At 50.5% G+C, this 15,030-nt stretch overlaps 1 protein-coding gene across 8 annotated transcripts in view; it reads right to left on the bottom strand.

Moving 5' to 3' along the window:
- The window catches only part of CACNA1C (calcium voltage-gated channel subunit alpha1 C), a 590,073-nt gene that overhangs the window by 40,835 nt on the left and 534,208 nt on the right, over positions 1-15,030 (bottom strand). For 5 of the 8 annotated variants that reach the window (XM_081130589.1, XM_081130587.1, XM_081130585.1 and 2 more), the window contains one exon: positions 2,696-2,728. The exons of the other annotated variants lie outside the window; for them this stretch is intronic. In XM_081130589.1, coding sequence (XP_080986715.1) covers positions 2,696-2,728 — 33 coding nt within the window. The remainder of the gene's footprint in view (positions 1-2,695; positions 2,729-15,030) is intronic. 8 annotated transcript variants of the gene reach the window in all.

The following is a 15,030-nucleotide window of genomic DNA, read 5'->3' on the forward strand; positions in this document are numbered from 1 at the left end:
GAAAGCAGCCCCGTCCTCCCTCCTGCCTGGTGTGGCTGAGGGCCCTGCATCCTGAGTGGGATCAGGTTCTCTGCAAGGTTGCCGGGCGGGTTGTGGCTCCCATCCAGGCAGTTGGGATGACTGCACTGGGGGTCTTGGTTGGGGGTGGGGTGGGCTGCCCACAGAAGGATCTTGTGCGCTGGATGCTCAGGACTCGAGCACTTCTGCTGTGTCAACTCCTACTTCCCACAGCCCCTGCCCTGCATGGCTTCTGGGAGGAGGGAATGGGGTCAGGGTTAGTGCCAGGCGAGTGTCTGGCTTGCAGCCTTTGCTGTCCCTTGGGCTCTGAAGCTGCTCCCCTTCTCCTCCCCTCTGCCCTGGGCCTCTGGGAGGCACCCTTCTCCAGGTTTCGTGAGGCCCAGGGGGAGGTAGGAAGGCAGTCATCTCCTCAGGGGAGTCCTGCGGGGAGAGGGCGAGGGCAAGGACAGAACAAGGCCACAGCGAGCAGGGCGGCCGGGGGCCCGCTGGCTGAGGGATCACTCGGCACGTTGGGCCTGGAGGGTCCCAGGGCTTGGGCACGAGCCTGGGCAGGGCTCAGGGGGCAGGAAAGGCTTCTGTCACCGCCTGCCTCCAGACCTGAGAAAAACATGGACCGACCCCCTTGACCCTCCTCCTGCCACACCGGCCGATGAGCCGGGGGTGGTGACCCCAGGCGGCCACTTGCCTGCTCACAGAGCTAGTGCAGCTCACCCAGCCCTGTCAGCACCACATGGGAGAGAACGGACCTTCGGGCTTCCTGTTACTTTCCCATCGCTGCCTCCCTCTGGGTCATCGCTGGGGCCCGGTATTGGCCCTCCCCACTTCTCCATTCACATCTCCAATCACAAAGAAAATGATTATCTTTAATCATTTTCAGGTGGAGCCTCCCTGACACGACCCATCCCCCACATCCCACCAGCAATGACAGCCCTGGAGGGCTCTCGCAGGCCCTCTGTCCTAACCCCACTGACTGTCACTGATGTGGCTGGTGGCTCCAGAGGTCACTCATCTCACTCCTCTTCAGAACGGGAGGCCTACAGGGAGGCGGGAGAATCCCGAGGCAGGTTTTACGGGTCAGCACGTCCTGCTCCTCCCTGGGAGGGCTGCACAGAAACCAGCGGGAAGGCCTCTCTAGTTTCCTGACTCTGCAGACAACGGGAGAGTCACAGGATTGCTTCTATATCCAAACCAGAGCTGTCTCCGATCCCCACAGGGTGCTTGTTCCCCGCAGGCAGGGCAGACCTGTGGATGCCGGGGGCTGCTCTGTGGGCCGCAGGAGCAGGGAAGGAAGGGCAGGCAGTGTCTTCCTCTTGCCCTGAGCCCTCCTTGGCAATGGATTTGGAAATCTTTGATGCTTTTAATCTCTGCATTTCTATCACCTATGCATCTACTTGAAATTCTACTTTCTCTCCTTAAAAGAAGATCCTGTGCCCTGAGAGGAGTCTGCAGCTGAGGCTCGGGGTTTTATAACTCAGCTGTCAGTTCCACCATGTTCGGGAGAGAACAAAGACGAAAGAACAAGCTTGAGCGGGGAACCGCAGCTCAGTGTCCAGAGTTTGAGAAGTTGTGCCACAGGGGCGTCTGGATCCGATGAGTTAAGGAATCAGAACCAAGTCTGCAGTGTGGGTTCCAGGCTGGGTTCAGAACCCTCCCGGCTGCAGCAGGTCTAACGCTCTAGAGGAGGGTGAACACTCCACCTGGACACGGTGATCTCCTCTAATAAACCAAATAGCAGTGGAGTGAAGCAGCAGACCCCAGTGGCCGTCCCTGTGAAGAGGGGAGCATGCCCCGGCCCAGCCTTCCCTTGGGCAATCCAGCCTTGGGCGGAGGTGCCAGGGAACACCTCCGACCCACCCAGTCTTGCTTCCTCTATTGACTCTAGGGGTTCAGGGAATCATCCCACCCACTAAATGTGTGACGACAGCCTTTTGAAGAAGGCTGTTCCAAGGAGATCTCGAGGTCACACCAAGTGGCATCTCTATCACTTTAGCCAAAGTGAATCAGAGGCTCCTACACCGAGTGGTCCAATCAAAAAACTGAGTTTTTCTGCCTGTAGCCTGCTGGGATAGTCTAATTTTAATGAACTCAGGAATTTAGAAAAATCTACAGGTAACATTGCTGGAGTGACTGGAAATTCAACCACACCCTCAGTAACAAATCCCAGCTTAAACCTTTTACTGTGGCCTCAAACTCAGAGTGCAAAGGAGGCCAGTCCTTACACTTTATTAAGGAAAAAAGTCACTGTTTGCCTCTCTGCCTCCAGCTAGAATGTCTCCCCCTTCCCTTTACCTAGGAGGCCTTACCATGGCTCTCACAGGTGCCCTGTGCAGATTTCCCATATCAGGTTAGGGTTAGAGACTTAGCCAGTGGAGTCCTCAGGGTGTTTAACAGGAAATTGCCCTTAGGTCCAGTTCTTTCCCAGTGGCTCATTAGATAGTCAAGATCGCAGTGAATTATCACCCAAAGGAAAGTTCGGGGCAGAAAGGAACACCATTATACAGACAGCACGTCACAGCACACACGACACCAGGCAGGCAAGGTGCAAGACGGACACCGTGGTTACATGCAGCAGGAGCCACGCTGGGCTCTGGGACACTCTGAGGGTTGAGTGGGTAAGAGTGGGGGTGTTAGAGGAGGTCACAGAAGCTCAGAGCGTGGTCTGGAGGGTTGGTCTTACCATAAAGGGAGAGCATTGGGTATGTTCAGTTGGCTTTAAAGAAAGGCAGATAGAGATAAGCTGTAATGAGTCTCCAACGAAGATGTCGGTATTCTAGGTCTTGGCTAACACAGGAGCAACACAGTGGCAGGAGAGGGCAAAAGGAGACAAGTGATAGAAATACAAACCACAGGCCTGGTGGGTTCTGCACCGTGAGTGTGGGCTCTGCACAGCTGGGTCTCACATCTACCAAGGACCCATCTCCACCACGTATTAAATAGTTCACACTCAGTACAAATGAGATCTTCTGGACTTTGTGGATGGAGGCCTTGTGTTTTAAATCCTGCCATGTGATCTAAGATAACCTTTCAGGGCTTACACTTTACTCCCTCTAGCTCTACCCCAGCGTTGCCATGAAGGAGCTTGCAGGCAGCGGCCCCTCAGGCTTACGGGGGACTGAATTTTAATTCTGGAGGGTCTAAAAAGGTGCCCTCACTTCCCTCCATAGCAGAGGTTAGTCCTCAAGCTGAGGCTCAGGCGGGAGGCGGTTCTGCTCAGCTCCTAGCCTACAGGTATGGAGAACCTTAGCTATGGCATGAAAACTGAGTATGGAATTTTTTTTTAATTTGAAAGCCCTGTGTACAACTTAAGATATGATTACTAACATGCCAAGAAGCTGTTCTCATGGGTCTGACTGCTCAGCTCATTTGGGGGCAGGTGCTGTGGAAAACGGCCACAGGGAGTGACATGGCTGCTCTCTGCCCCATTCCTGAGCCTGTACCCTGCTCTCTGGGGCCCACCACATAGAGCCGAGGCCTGGACAGATCCTGGCCTTCTGAGCTGTTAACTCTCTCTAGGAGGTCATGGTTTTGCTTTTACCCTCCACTTTCAGATGGTTGCTCTTGTGTTTCGGTTTTTAAGGTACAAACAAAGAAGTGTTATAACGGGATTTTTGAAGGATGGAAATGCACAGCTAGACATTTGCTCGCAGACTTAAAATACTCCTTTGGCAACAAATTTCTCAGCAAGTTCCTTTTTCCATAGCAAATGGATAGGATGTCCTTTTTTTGTGGGGAGGGATGTAGGGGGAGGCAAGGGAAGAGGGGAAAGATACACTCTCTGGTCATTTACAGAACACAGTCCAGCCTCCGTTTCTGCTTCTTGAGGAGCAGTAGCTGCCAGGCCAGTCCACATGCCTGGAGGCTGGGCTCACTAGCATCTGACTAGTGGGATATGATAGAACATGGAAACATGAGGGCTCACACACACACACACACACACACACACACACACACACACGGCGGGAATTTCAGGATGGTCAAGTGCTTGTGCTCCTGTGTTAATGGATAAGGAGTTCTATGTTTCTGCAGCTTCGGTGAGGGACAGTGAGGGTCAGAGAGAGGTCAGTCTATACTATACACTAGGCCTAGGCATTAGACAGAGTTCCCCGCAGGCTTGGATCCAAAACTCCCAAAGCCACCCTCTTACTGCTAAGAACCCTGGGCAAACACTTGAAGGTCTTCTGGGTCAATTCCATCCCAAAGAGGACCGAAATGAAGACAAATTAAAGAACCCACCTGAGTCACCTGGTCCAACTGAACAACCCCCAGCCATCTTTTATTTTACTTCTTAAACATTCAAAACCCTTCATTTGAGATTTTTAATGTCTTAACTGTCGTTTTTCTTGCTGATTTTTAGCCTTTCATAGCTCCCATTTAAGATCTCACCTATTTAAGTCAAATTTTAGTTAAAAAATTTAGCTTTAGCTTTGCTCTAATCACCTTGATTGTGTCTTGCTATTTTAATAATATGTATTAATTCAAGAGTCCTCATGATATGTCTCTGTAATAGGGGGCAAGAAGCAGACAGGAGGGCCTGTGAGGGCAGCAGTGAGAGGGAGGACAGGTCTCTGGGATCTTGTGTTGGGTCCCCAGACTGGGTAATGACTGCTCCAGATCCTCTCTGGGAGAATTGGGAGACTCGCAGATTAAACTTTTTCCCGGGCTTTAAGCCATGCTTTTCAGAGGGCGATTCTGTCTCCTTCTTCTTCTTTTCTTTTTTGCTCAGTCCCTCCACACCCCCGAAACCTAGTCCCCAACACTCCCCCACTCTGCCCCAGCAGCTGTCAGCCTGCTCGATATCTATCTGATTGTCGCTATTTTGCTTATTAGTTCATTTTGCTCGTTAGATTCCACATATGAGTGAGATCATATGGTACTTCCCTTTCTCTGACTGGCTTATTTCACTTAGTATAATGCTTTTCAGGTCCATCCATGCTGTCCCAAAGGGTAAGAGATCATTCTTTTTTATGGCCGAGTAGTATTCCACTGTGTAAATGTACCACAGCTATTTTATCCACTCATCTACTGATGGGCACTTGGGTCAGAGGGCACTTTTGATTGTTGGGGCAGCACTGCCTGTCAGCCTCTCACACAAGCCTGTTCTATGTAAGGAGCTATGTTTACAAAATCCATCATCTCAAAATGACTAACCACTCATAATAAAACCAGAAAACAATCATGGAATGATTTCTAAGTGGAACCAATAGGAAGAAGCCTAACACATAGTACTGGCTCTTGAACCTATGGCTCATGGACACACGGCCAGCCCCCAAAGGACATTCCTAGATGACCTGGTGTAGTTGCTCCAGTCTTCAGTCCCCTTGCGCAGCTGCAATTGGAACCCCTGGGTGAGCTAGAAGGGGAGACTGGACTAGCTGGACTTGGCACCTGCACTTTTAGCCCAGAGACATGTTTGTGTTGTTGGCCACTCTCTGTGAATCCCTAGTTTGTCTTGGAAAACTGCAGGCATCAGTTCTACTTTCTGAGCTAAGCTCAGAATTAGCTGGTAGCTTAGAATCATCCATCTCTGACCCTTTTCCATATTTGCCTCCAGTTCCCCGAGTTAGCAGTTTCTTTACCCATGGTCTCCTGGGAAAGAGGAGTGGTAGGACTCCCTGAAGACTTATGCCCCATGAGCCTGGAGACCCTGCCTGCTCTCCCCTGCCCCAGGAGCCAACAGGGTTGCTTACCTACCCCACACACTCCGGCTGAGCTATAATACTGTGCTGAATCCACTAATGGTAGGTGTGGAGTAAATTTCTGAGCAACCAATTTTTTTAACTTTGTTTTCTATGATCCAGTAACTGTCAAAGGGTTAAAGATACTGGGTCAATTAACTTAATCTGTTCAAGCTAAGGGCAAATAGAGAGGAGAAGCCAATTAACTTACTGCAATATACTTATGCAGATTAGCTTGGTTTGGTATAACTGGCGAGGATGATAGGAGTGGCACCCGGCAGCTAGTAAGACAGGGTCTCTGAGTGAAGTTCAGAATCAAATCAGATGTGCTGCCTCAGTGGATGAGTCTTGGTTTCTGGATTGTACTCACTGCTCCTGTTCACTGCGCACTATCTCTAGACCACCCAGAGGGTGCTCAGGGAGACTCGGGGAACACAGGAGGCTGGCAGAGAGAGGCTTCCCCTAGATGGAGGGATTTCCCAAGAATGTGACAATCAGTGGAATGTCTTTCCTAGTTAATATTACCTTGTCTTTCTGGAGAATTACAAGTTGTTGAAAATAGCTCTTAACCATATAGAAAGGCGCTTTCTCCTTTCTGCTCTTCCTCCTTTTTGCACAGCTGGGAAGTGAAGATGACTACGGGTTTTGGGCCTGGGTAGTAGATATCTAGGCTGGAGTATCCAACCAAGTTGTCTTCCAGAATATTCTCTTGAGATCAGGTGGTTAGAGAGATTTTAAAGAGCTCATAAGCCACTGTTGCACCCTCCTGGACATGTTGACTGTGAAAGGTATAGACTCCCTCCGACTCCCTCCAGGGAAGGCTGGCTCTTGGCTGAGTCAGGAACAGGGTCCACAGACGGGCTGCCCCATTCCAATGGCTGCTGTTGAGGCTACGGCTACAACATCGTGGCCACTGAGATTCCTCATCCCTCTGAAAGGGAGTCAAAGGCAATGTCATGGGAGTATGTGCGTCTCTTACTGGCGACCTTGCGGAAGAGCCTTGCTTTTTGTTTTTTAATCTTTTGTCTAAAACTTAGGGAGTGGATGTGCTATCAGTTCCATTCCAAAGCACCTGCAGGTTGGGTTCCTGCTGGCACTGCCTCCACCCATCCCACCCCAAGCTCTGCTTCTCTGCTTTTGATCTCTACTCTCATCTTATCTGCAAGACAGGACGGTGAGTTCAGTAGTGAGAGCACCTAGTGTGGTGGGAGGCTGAGCGGCTGTGGCTTTGTTGGTGACATCCCAATGAATCTACGTGGGAGGTCAATTACCAGCCTGCTACACACAGAGAGGACAGGGGCTTCTAGAAACATCGGACACCACCTTCATGGCCAGGAGCCAGCAAGTGGGATCCTCACTATCCTCTTACCTCCTTTCAGCCAGGAGAAACGCACACCTGGGAACCAGAGCGGCCTATAGCAGTAAAAGAATCAGAAGACACTGAATCTTAGAGCCAGCAGAGGTGGCCACAGAGAAAAGCATTTTCAGGAGGCCAAGGTAAAATATGTTTTACACCGTCAGCTTCTAAAGTTGAACTAAGAGCTTCCTTGCTAAGGGAGATGCAATGTTTAAATAACCAATGTTTAAGTCAACCGGGATATACAGAAGCTGAGGGTAGATCTCAGTGGCTTTTAGATACAAGGGTGAATGAAGGAAAGATGGGCAGCTGAAATTTCCATTTTGGTCTGAACTCATGGAGAGTTGTAAATGGATCTGTGGAGGAGGAGTGGTAAGAAGAGGAAGACGGGGGAGTTATGAGGGAGGCAAAAACACTGGACAGAAAAGGGCAGGGAACGAATGAAGACAAACCCAAAGATGATGAGGCGGAGAGTGGACAGAGCAACACCCCTTCCCCCCATGTCCACCATGTTGAAAATTCCCTGGCTGGCACCTGTTTCTCTAAGGAAGAAGTCTAGCCAGAAGGAGATGAGCCCTCTTGAATCTTTGTGGCTACAGGCGCCCAGATGAAATGCCCCTTCAGAACGTGCCTTAAGGGGAACTTTGGCCCCAAGGGAACTGGCGGGAGGTAGAGCGCAGGGTGCTGACAGTTCCTGGCTCTCCCTTGCCCCTCCTGTCTTCACGGGCTACACTGCGGAGCCTGGACAGTGATCAGCCTGTAGTATTAGCTGCCTGGTGGCCGGCTCATGTGGATGGAAGCAGCTTGAGCTGCAGGAGTCACTGTGTTATTCACCTGCAGCCTGATGTCTCCCCAGGTGCTGTTGCCTGCCAGATACACATGCTGCACAAGACTGATCGCCCAATTGCCAGGGCAGTTTTCTCTTCCCTTGGGAAGGATAGTTGGTGTCTAGTTATGCAAACAAAAGAAACCCATAAAGAATAAATGGATGAAATCAGCTGTCAGCAGTGCTAACAACATGAAAGAATTCCATGGGGAGGCGGGGTAGGAAGAGAGAAAGAGAGAGACACCCCAGAAGGACAGAGAACAAGAGTTAAGACAGAGAAAGACAGAGACTCAAAGAGGAAACAAGCGAAGCAGACGATTCTTAAGGTGGGGCATAGACACAAAGAGTAAATGGGTGTTAACAGAAGTGGTGATGCTTTGGGGGGCACTTGTGGGCATTTCTGAGTCTGCCTGAGGTGTAGCTCTCTTACTCTCTGCTTGCTCTTGGAATATGCTAGGCTCCTTTGCTTTAGAAGTTTCTGGCAAATACAACAGCAAGAGCTGTATTTCCAGCCTGTGAGAACTAAAGTAACAGACACCGGCTAGACCCAGATGGCTGTCTGGCCCGAGACTGTGCTGTGACGGCTTCCTTCCACTCTTCTATTTTAGGTGAAAAGAGAGGGCTGTAGATGGATAGGAAGATGAGAATAAAGGAGGAAAGAAAACCAGAGGAAAACGAAAGTGAAGGGGTCTTGGTTAGAAGGCAGAGGGCAGGGGAGACCTCACAGGCTATAACTGTCAGATGATGTAACAGCTGAGTTAAGAACCTAAATCAGGATGCCCATAAAAAACAAACAGGTTTCCATGAACCTTTCAGGTCAAGTCTGCAGGGCACATCTCAAGGCAACAGCTTTGGGGAAACCTGCTCCTATGGGGCTGCTCATCAGGCCTGTCTGTCCCACCACGTGGGCCTCACAGTGCTCCCTTGTCCGCTGCCCACATAGCAAGCCTCACTTTTTGGAGGGCAGTGGGCTTTTCAAATGGCTCTTCCGTGTCCAGTTGGACTGCCTGCTGATGGTCATGTGCTGTCTGCCTGTTAGGAATGAGTGGGGCTCTGCTGCATCTCTCGAAGGCCAACTTTATTTCCAAGCAGAGGAGAAAACTGCCAGTGTAAAAAGGCTAGAGGGTGAGGCTGGGAAATAGCTTCCTCATTTGGGGGTTTTGTTCCTGAAAGTCTTACATTAAACACACTAGACATTCAATCCTTAGGGTGAGCACTACCCTTTCCTCTTTAAAGGTAACATTACTTTTTGGAAGGGTAGCTTACTGAGTCACTACCATCTTAGTATGAATTAGTGTATTGGAAACAAGACACCTTGATGGCATTAGTTTTGTTGTGGGGATGGAAGTAAAGAAGCTAGAAGGGAGCTCCATCAGCAGCAGAGGAGGGATTCAGCAAAAGGAAATGGAGGTGTAGGGAGGTGCAGGGGGTCAAGTCTGCCCCGCCCAGCTTGGTCTGACACCACCAATCTTGCCTTAATTTACCGTAGAACCAGCCCAGGCTACACTGACCATTGTCATTTAGACAATGTCTGACAATGTGAATATCTGAGCCCCCTGCACTAACATGTAGGGGCTCAGAGAGTCAGGGGCCAGGTTTTGGCTTGGCTTTGTGTTAAAAAACTGTGAGAATGGCCCGGCCGAGAATGGTTCAGTGGTTGAAGATCGATCTATGATCCAGGAGATTGTGGTTCGATTCTCGGTCAGGGAACATGCCAGGATTTTGGGCTCAGTCCCCAGTTGAGGGTGTGCAGCAGGCGGCCAATCAATGACAACTCTTTCATCATTGATGTTTCTCTCTCTCTCTCTCTACCTCTGAAAACAATAAAGATATAATTTAAAAAACAAACAAATAAAAAACCCCCGTGAGAATGAGCATGTTGTGCCCTGCCTCTGCCCCAGTGTCCTTGTCTGTAAAACTGATATCCTCGGCTGCTACCCAGCAGGGTTCAGTGTGTGCTCCTGCAGTCAGTGGATGGACTTGGGGCTAGATAGCTCCAAAGTTCAGTTCACTCTAATAGTTTTGGATGAATCCACTTTCTGCTTTTACCCCTCCTCAAGCTCTGGGGGGTGGCATCCAGCCCTGCCTTTCTTGTGCCATCCTGGCCCGTTCTCTGCTCTGGCGGGGACAGGAAAAGGCAGATCGAGAGCCAGGCTGAGGCCCATGTAGGCCCTGTGGGCTGAAATGTGGAGGGAGGGTTGGTGCTTTCGGGCTGAGCTCTCTGACTCAACCCCGAGGGGTAGGTGTGCAGCAAACTCTCTGTGACTCAGAACCGCTGTTTTTCCCGTCACTCCAGGCCCCGAAGCCAGAGCAGGAGCCAAACTTGCTTCATTATTTTCATGGGAGCCGGGAAGGGACAGGTAGTTAGTTAGAAGTTGTGCCTGTGGGTCTGTGGTAGAGAGGTGCCACTGGCTTCAGGAGCTGGGGTAGGGAGGCTTTGGTGCCAGCACCCAGGGGCCTTGGTGTGCTCACTGCTGGACACTCCCTGGAGCCAAGCTCCATCCCTGTCTTGTCCCTCCTCTCATTTTCTTCTCAGGTTCCAGGTGTCAGGTGGGCCTGCTTTACACTTGCTTTGCTTTTTACTTATGAGTCCCATTAATTAGGTGCCTGAGCCCGGGCATGCACTATCAGAGCATCCCTGGGGCAGCCTGGGCTCCCTTGCTTCGGCACTGGCAGCATGAGCAGGCACAGAGAAGTTAGGTTAAGCCTCTCTGCCCCGGGCCACGATGCTGGGAGTGCACTGAGGACGTGAGTGGCAGGGGCCTTTCAGAGATGCCATGCCCCGCCAGCTTGGCCCAGGGAGTTGGCCAACAGGCTCTGTGGAAATGCAAGACTCAGTTCTCCCACAGAAATGGATTTGAATCCCCGTCTTGCCACCCATTAGCTACAGGCAAACTGTTCATCCTGTGTAAGCCTTGGTTTCCTCCTGCAAACAAGCACCTGGAGGAGTTAATCTGTGTGTGGGATGCCTGGCGCATGCTCATCAAAGAGCAGCATCACTTTCCTCTTCCGCTCCTCCCCTTTCTTCTCCCTCCCCTACCTTACTCTAATCAGCTAAGACCACAGCCAGGACCACTGTTACTTTATTTTCCTGCTCTGGTCACTTCTGTGGACTAGCACTTTGGCTCCTATGTAAATCCTCCAGCTTTTCCTCTCTCTGAACCTTCCCTATGAGCTCTCCAGGCCTCACACAATCTCTGTCCCATTCCTCAGTCTCTGAAGGTCCCTCCAGGGCCTTCTCTTGCGAGAATTTCTACTGAACTATCCCAAAGCCAAGGGAGCAGATTCCCATGTAGCCCTGGGAGCCTTATGAAAGGACTCGGCCTTAGATCTGGAATCTGGCATGGTTAGGGGGAGGAAGTGAAAATTTACCTCACACAACCAGAAAATGCCCCATTCTAGGAGTGCTAGAGTGGCAAAGGCCCTTGAGAACATTTCCACTGTCCCCACCCCCATTTACATTCAAGGAAGTTGAGGCCCAGAGAATGGGGTCAATTGCTCTAATTCACATGGCTGAATAGTGCCAGAATTGGAAACAGAACACAGGCTTCAATTTGCAATTCGGGAGTATTTTTCTGTATCTGTAATGCAAATATCCAGGCCTCTCAGAATTCTCCACTGTGCAGTAGACTTTAAAATACAGAATGATAGTGCTGGGAAAGGTGTTGACTAGGCCCCCAAATTGATTCCAATTTGAGACATTAGGGAGCAGTCTCTGATGCTCCAGGAACTTCCATTAACAATCACAGGGGTTATGTCCCTGGGTTTTCCTTCTGGAAAATATTACAGACCCAAGAAATAAAGGAAGACCAGAGGGCTTCCTTAGAGTGACATGATGCTGCACTTTGCCCTCCCAGGGGACACAGAGGAAGGGAAGCCTCCGACTGAGACAAGGCAATGCCTCAGGAAGGAGAAGGTCAGGGGAGCAGAATCCAGCACAGCTGTCCAAGGTGGGGAGTCCTGACTGTCCTCCAGTTACCTCTGCAGTGGTCCAGAGGCACCCCCAGGGCGAACAGAAAGTGCACCGCAGACTGGCTCTGAGCACAAAGGGCCCCGCCTTCCTCATGCTGGAGGCCGAGCCCCCCCAGTCCTGTCCCTCTCCTGCCTTTCTTCCTTCCCTTGGAGCTCTTCACCACTGTCACGGCTTTGAATTCTATCTATATGCTGACGACTCCATGCCCCAACCTCAGAGCGTGAGTCCAACTGTCTACCTGCCATCCCCACTGGGAAGAGAAATAGGTGCATCCCAGCTGAGCTCCTCATGCAACCTGCCCCGCCTTCTGTCTTTCCCGGTTCATACCAGCTCCACTCTCCCCCTGCTTAGGCCCAAACCTCACAGCCATCCTGGACGCCTCTTTCTCCCACTCCCACATCCAGTCTGTCGGGACACACTGCTCATTCTATTTTCACATCAGACTGAGAATCTGACCATTTTCACCACTGCTGTTACTGCTGCTTTGCTGCAGGCCAGCATCCTCTCCCACCCGGGTTACCACCTTCACCTTCACCTGGTGTTGTGTGTCCACCCTGACTCCTACAGACAGCAAAGCCGGCCTCTGGAAAAGTCAGTCAGATCAGGGGACCCTTCTTCTCAGAGGCATCAGTGTCTCCCCTTCTTCCTCATCATGAAAGCCAAACTGGTCCCCTCTCTGATCCCTTCCTCTCCTTCTCCCCCGCTCATTCTGCGCCAGTCACAGCAGCTGCTTCTCTGGCCCCAGAAGCTCCCCTCCCAGGCATCTGCATGGGTAACTCCTCACTTCAGTCTTATTTGAAATAGCACTTTCCTGAGCACCTCTGATCCCCTTCCTCGACACTATTCCTTTTCCAAAGCACTTACCAGCTTTAGACAGACTATGATTTCCTTATTTTCTGTACTCATTGAATTGCTCACTGGCTGATTATCCCAGCCCTCGAATGCTAGCTCATGGGGATGAGGCTTTTGTTTTGTGAACTGATGTATTCCAGGTGTCTAAAATGGTATGTGACACACCGAAGGTGAGACGATAAATATGGTAGAATGAATGAATGCTGGCTCCAGGGATCGTGGGGAAACTCTTTTCCCCGAGGGAGAGGTGCTGTAGCTTGGTAACAGCAAGGAGGAAAGAGAAGGCATTTATGGGGAGATGAGCTTAAATGTGAGGGCTATTTGGAGGGTGGTTAGGATGAATATGGCAGTTAGGTGAGGGAAATGACAGTTGATTTCTGTAGGTTTAAGTCAAAGATGATGAGCTACAGGTGAAAAGCCTTATGGATTCCTCTGAGGCTGAGTGTAGATTCCTGCCAAATAGAACATATGTCTAGGAATGAGTATTTTGTGATGATGGTAAGACTAGAAAATTCTGGGAAGGCCTGGAGCAGCCCCCAGGGGAAACCTCCTGGAGCTGTAAACTTCCTTGCGCCAGGGAGTGTCCAGACCCATGAGCTGCCAGTGGCCTGAGGCAGAACCATCTGGGCAGAGGGACCTGCCTCTGAGACTAAGCACTGTTGCTCGTATATTCTGTCATCCACGATACTGATTGCTCTCTGAGTGCAGGGTTACGCCAGGACTGTGCTTGTGGAACAGCCCTGTTGAGGATTGGGTTGTGGGCAGTGAGCTGCGCTTGCTTTGATCTGGCCACACGTGTACCGATCTCCAAGAGTCTGATCATATCTGGGAAACAAGGGCTCTCTAACAGTGTCTGTGGGTAATAAGTTATAATTAAATATAATTGGCTAGAGGCTAGGCCCTCCTAGCTATTCCAGCAGAGATTTGGGAAAAAATGTCATCTGCTTGGGTGCAACAGTCTCTTCCATTCCATAGCCCTTTACAGTTTACACAGAGTTTTAAAATAGATGCTCTTATTTGAGCTTCAGGACACAGTGCTGTAAATACCATTCTACACCTTTGACAGAGGAGGAAACTAAGTCTTCTTTTCCAAGAGGAAGCAGCAGCGAGGCTCAGCCACTTGCCAGCTCTGCCATCACGTCCAGTCCTCCCTCTCTCACACCGCCTTTCTGCCTGGGGAATGTGACATTTGTTCTTCTGGTTCACAAGCCATTCATTGTGTGGGAGGGAAATAAGTGTTGGGTCTCCAGACACCTCCTCTTGCCCTCCATCACACACGTTGTCCCATTTAATCTCCAGACAACCCTTCAGTGTGACTTTTCACCTCAATTGAGAGGACTGAAGGCATTTCAACATGGGGTAAGGGAGGCTGGTTAAGGGTGCATCACAACTCCAAGGGGGGCTGATAAATCATTTTTTGTTTAGAATATAAAAAAAGTATGGTTATTTTAAATATAAATTACAGAATGTAAGGGCTGAACAAATCCTGGCTGGTGGAAATAAAGAAGAGGGACATGTGAGATGCATGTGTTTATCACAGGGTACATGGACTGGGGAGAGGGGAACTCTGGCCCAGGCCCAGGGGTAAGTGTGCACGTGGGGAGGCCTGGACTCCAGCTGTGCAGCACAGAGAGGCATTAGTCTCTCCCCCAGCTTCTTTAGCGTCAGCAACTTGGGGATGATAACTCTTGCCTGGCAAACTCACAAGGTAGTTCAGTTACATAGTTACATGAGGCAAATGCAGGGGTGACTCATCAACAGAAAGCGACGTGCAAATGGAAGGGTCTTCATGGTGGTGTCATGCTCCTTTCCTGTCCCGCACCCTCCCTCTCTACCCCCAACATGGCTACTTCTTCTGTAGAAATGTTATACCCTAAAAAGTTTCTTTTGCTTTGTCTTTGTCTTTCTTTTAAAAACACCAACAGTTTAGGGGGAAATGGCAGGTAGAGTGTCGAAGTGGCCTTGCCAACAGGGAGAACCCCAGAGGACCCCGGGTGGCAACGGGTCGTCTCTGCACCAGAGGAGCAGCTGGCTGCCACCTGCCTGCCTTTTCCTGCTGTTTCTCAGGCTCCAAGTCCCTGGCACAGGTTTCACAAGGACCTGCACTGCTGTCTAAAAAACTATATCCTCAGAAGGCAGGGCCTGCTGCTGTTCTCTCTTCCCTGTTCCTCTCCTTGAGTTTGCCCTCAGTCCAGAGCACCGCACAGCACCAGCTCCAAGTGCAAACGCTCTGGCCTTGACATTCACACATACAGCTCATGGCCCTGAACAGCACCTGAGATACAACTAGGGCTGGCCAGCCTGAAAACTGGGAGTGTGCTCAGGAATG

Source organism: Miniopterus schreibersii (genome assembly GCF_964146895.1).
Source record: "Miniopterus schreibersii genome assembly, chromosome: 2".
NCBI lineage: Eukaryota > Metazoa > Chordata > Mammalia > Chiroptera > Miniopteridae > Miniopterus > Miniopterus schreibersii.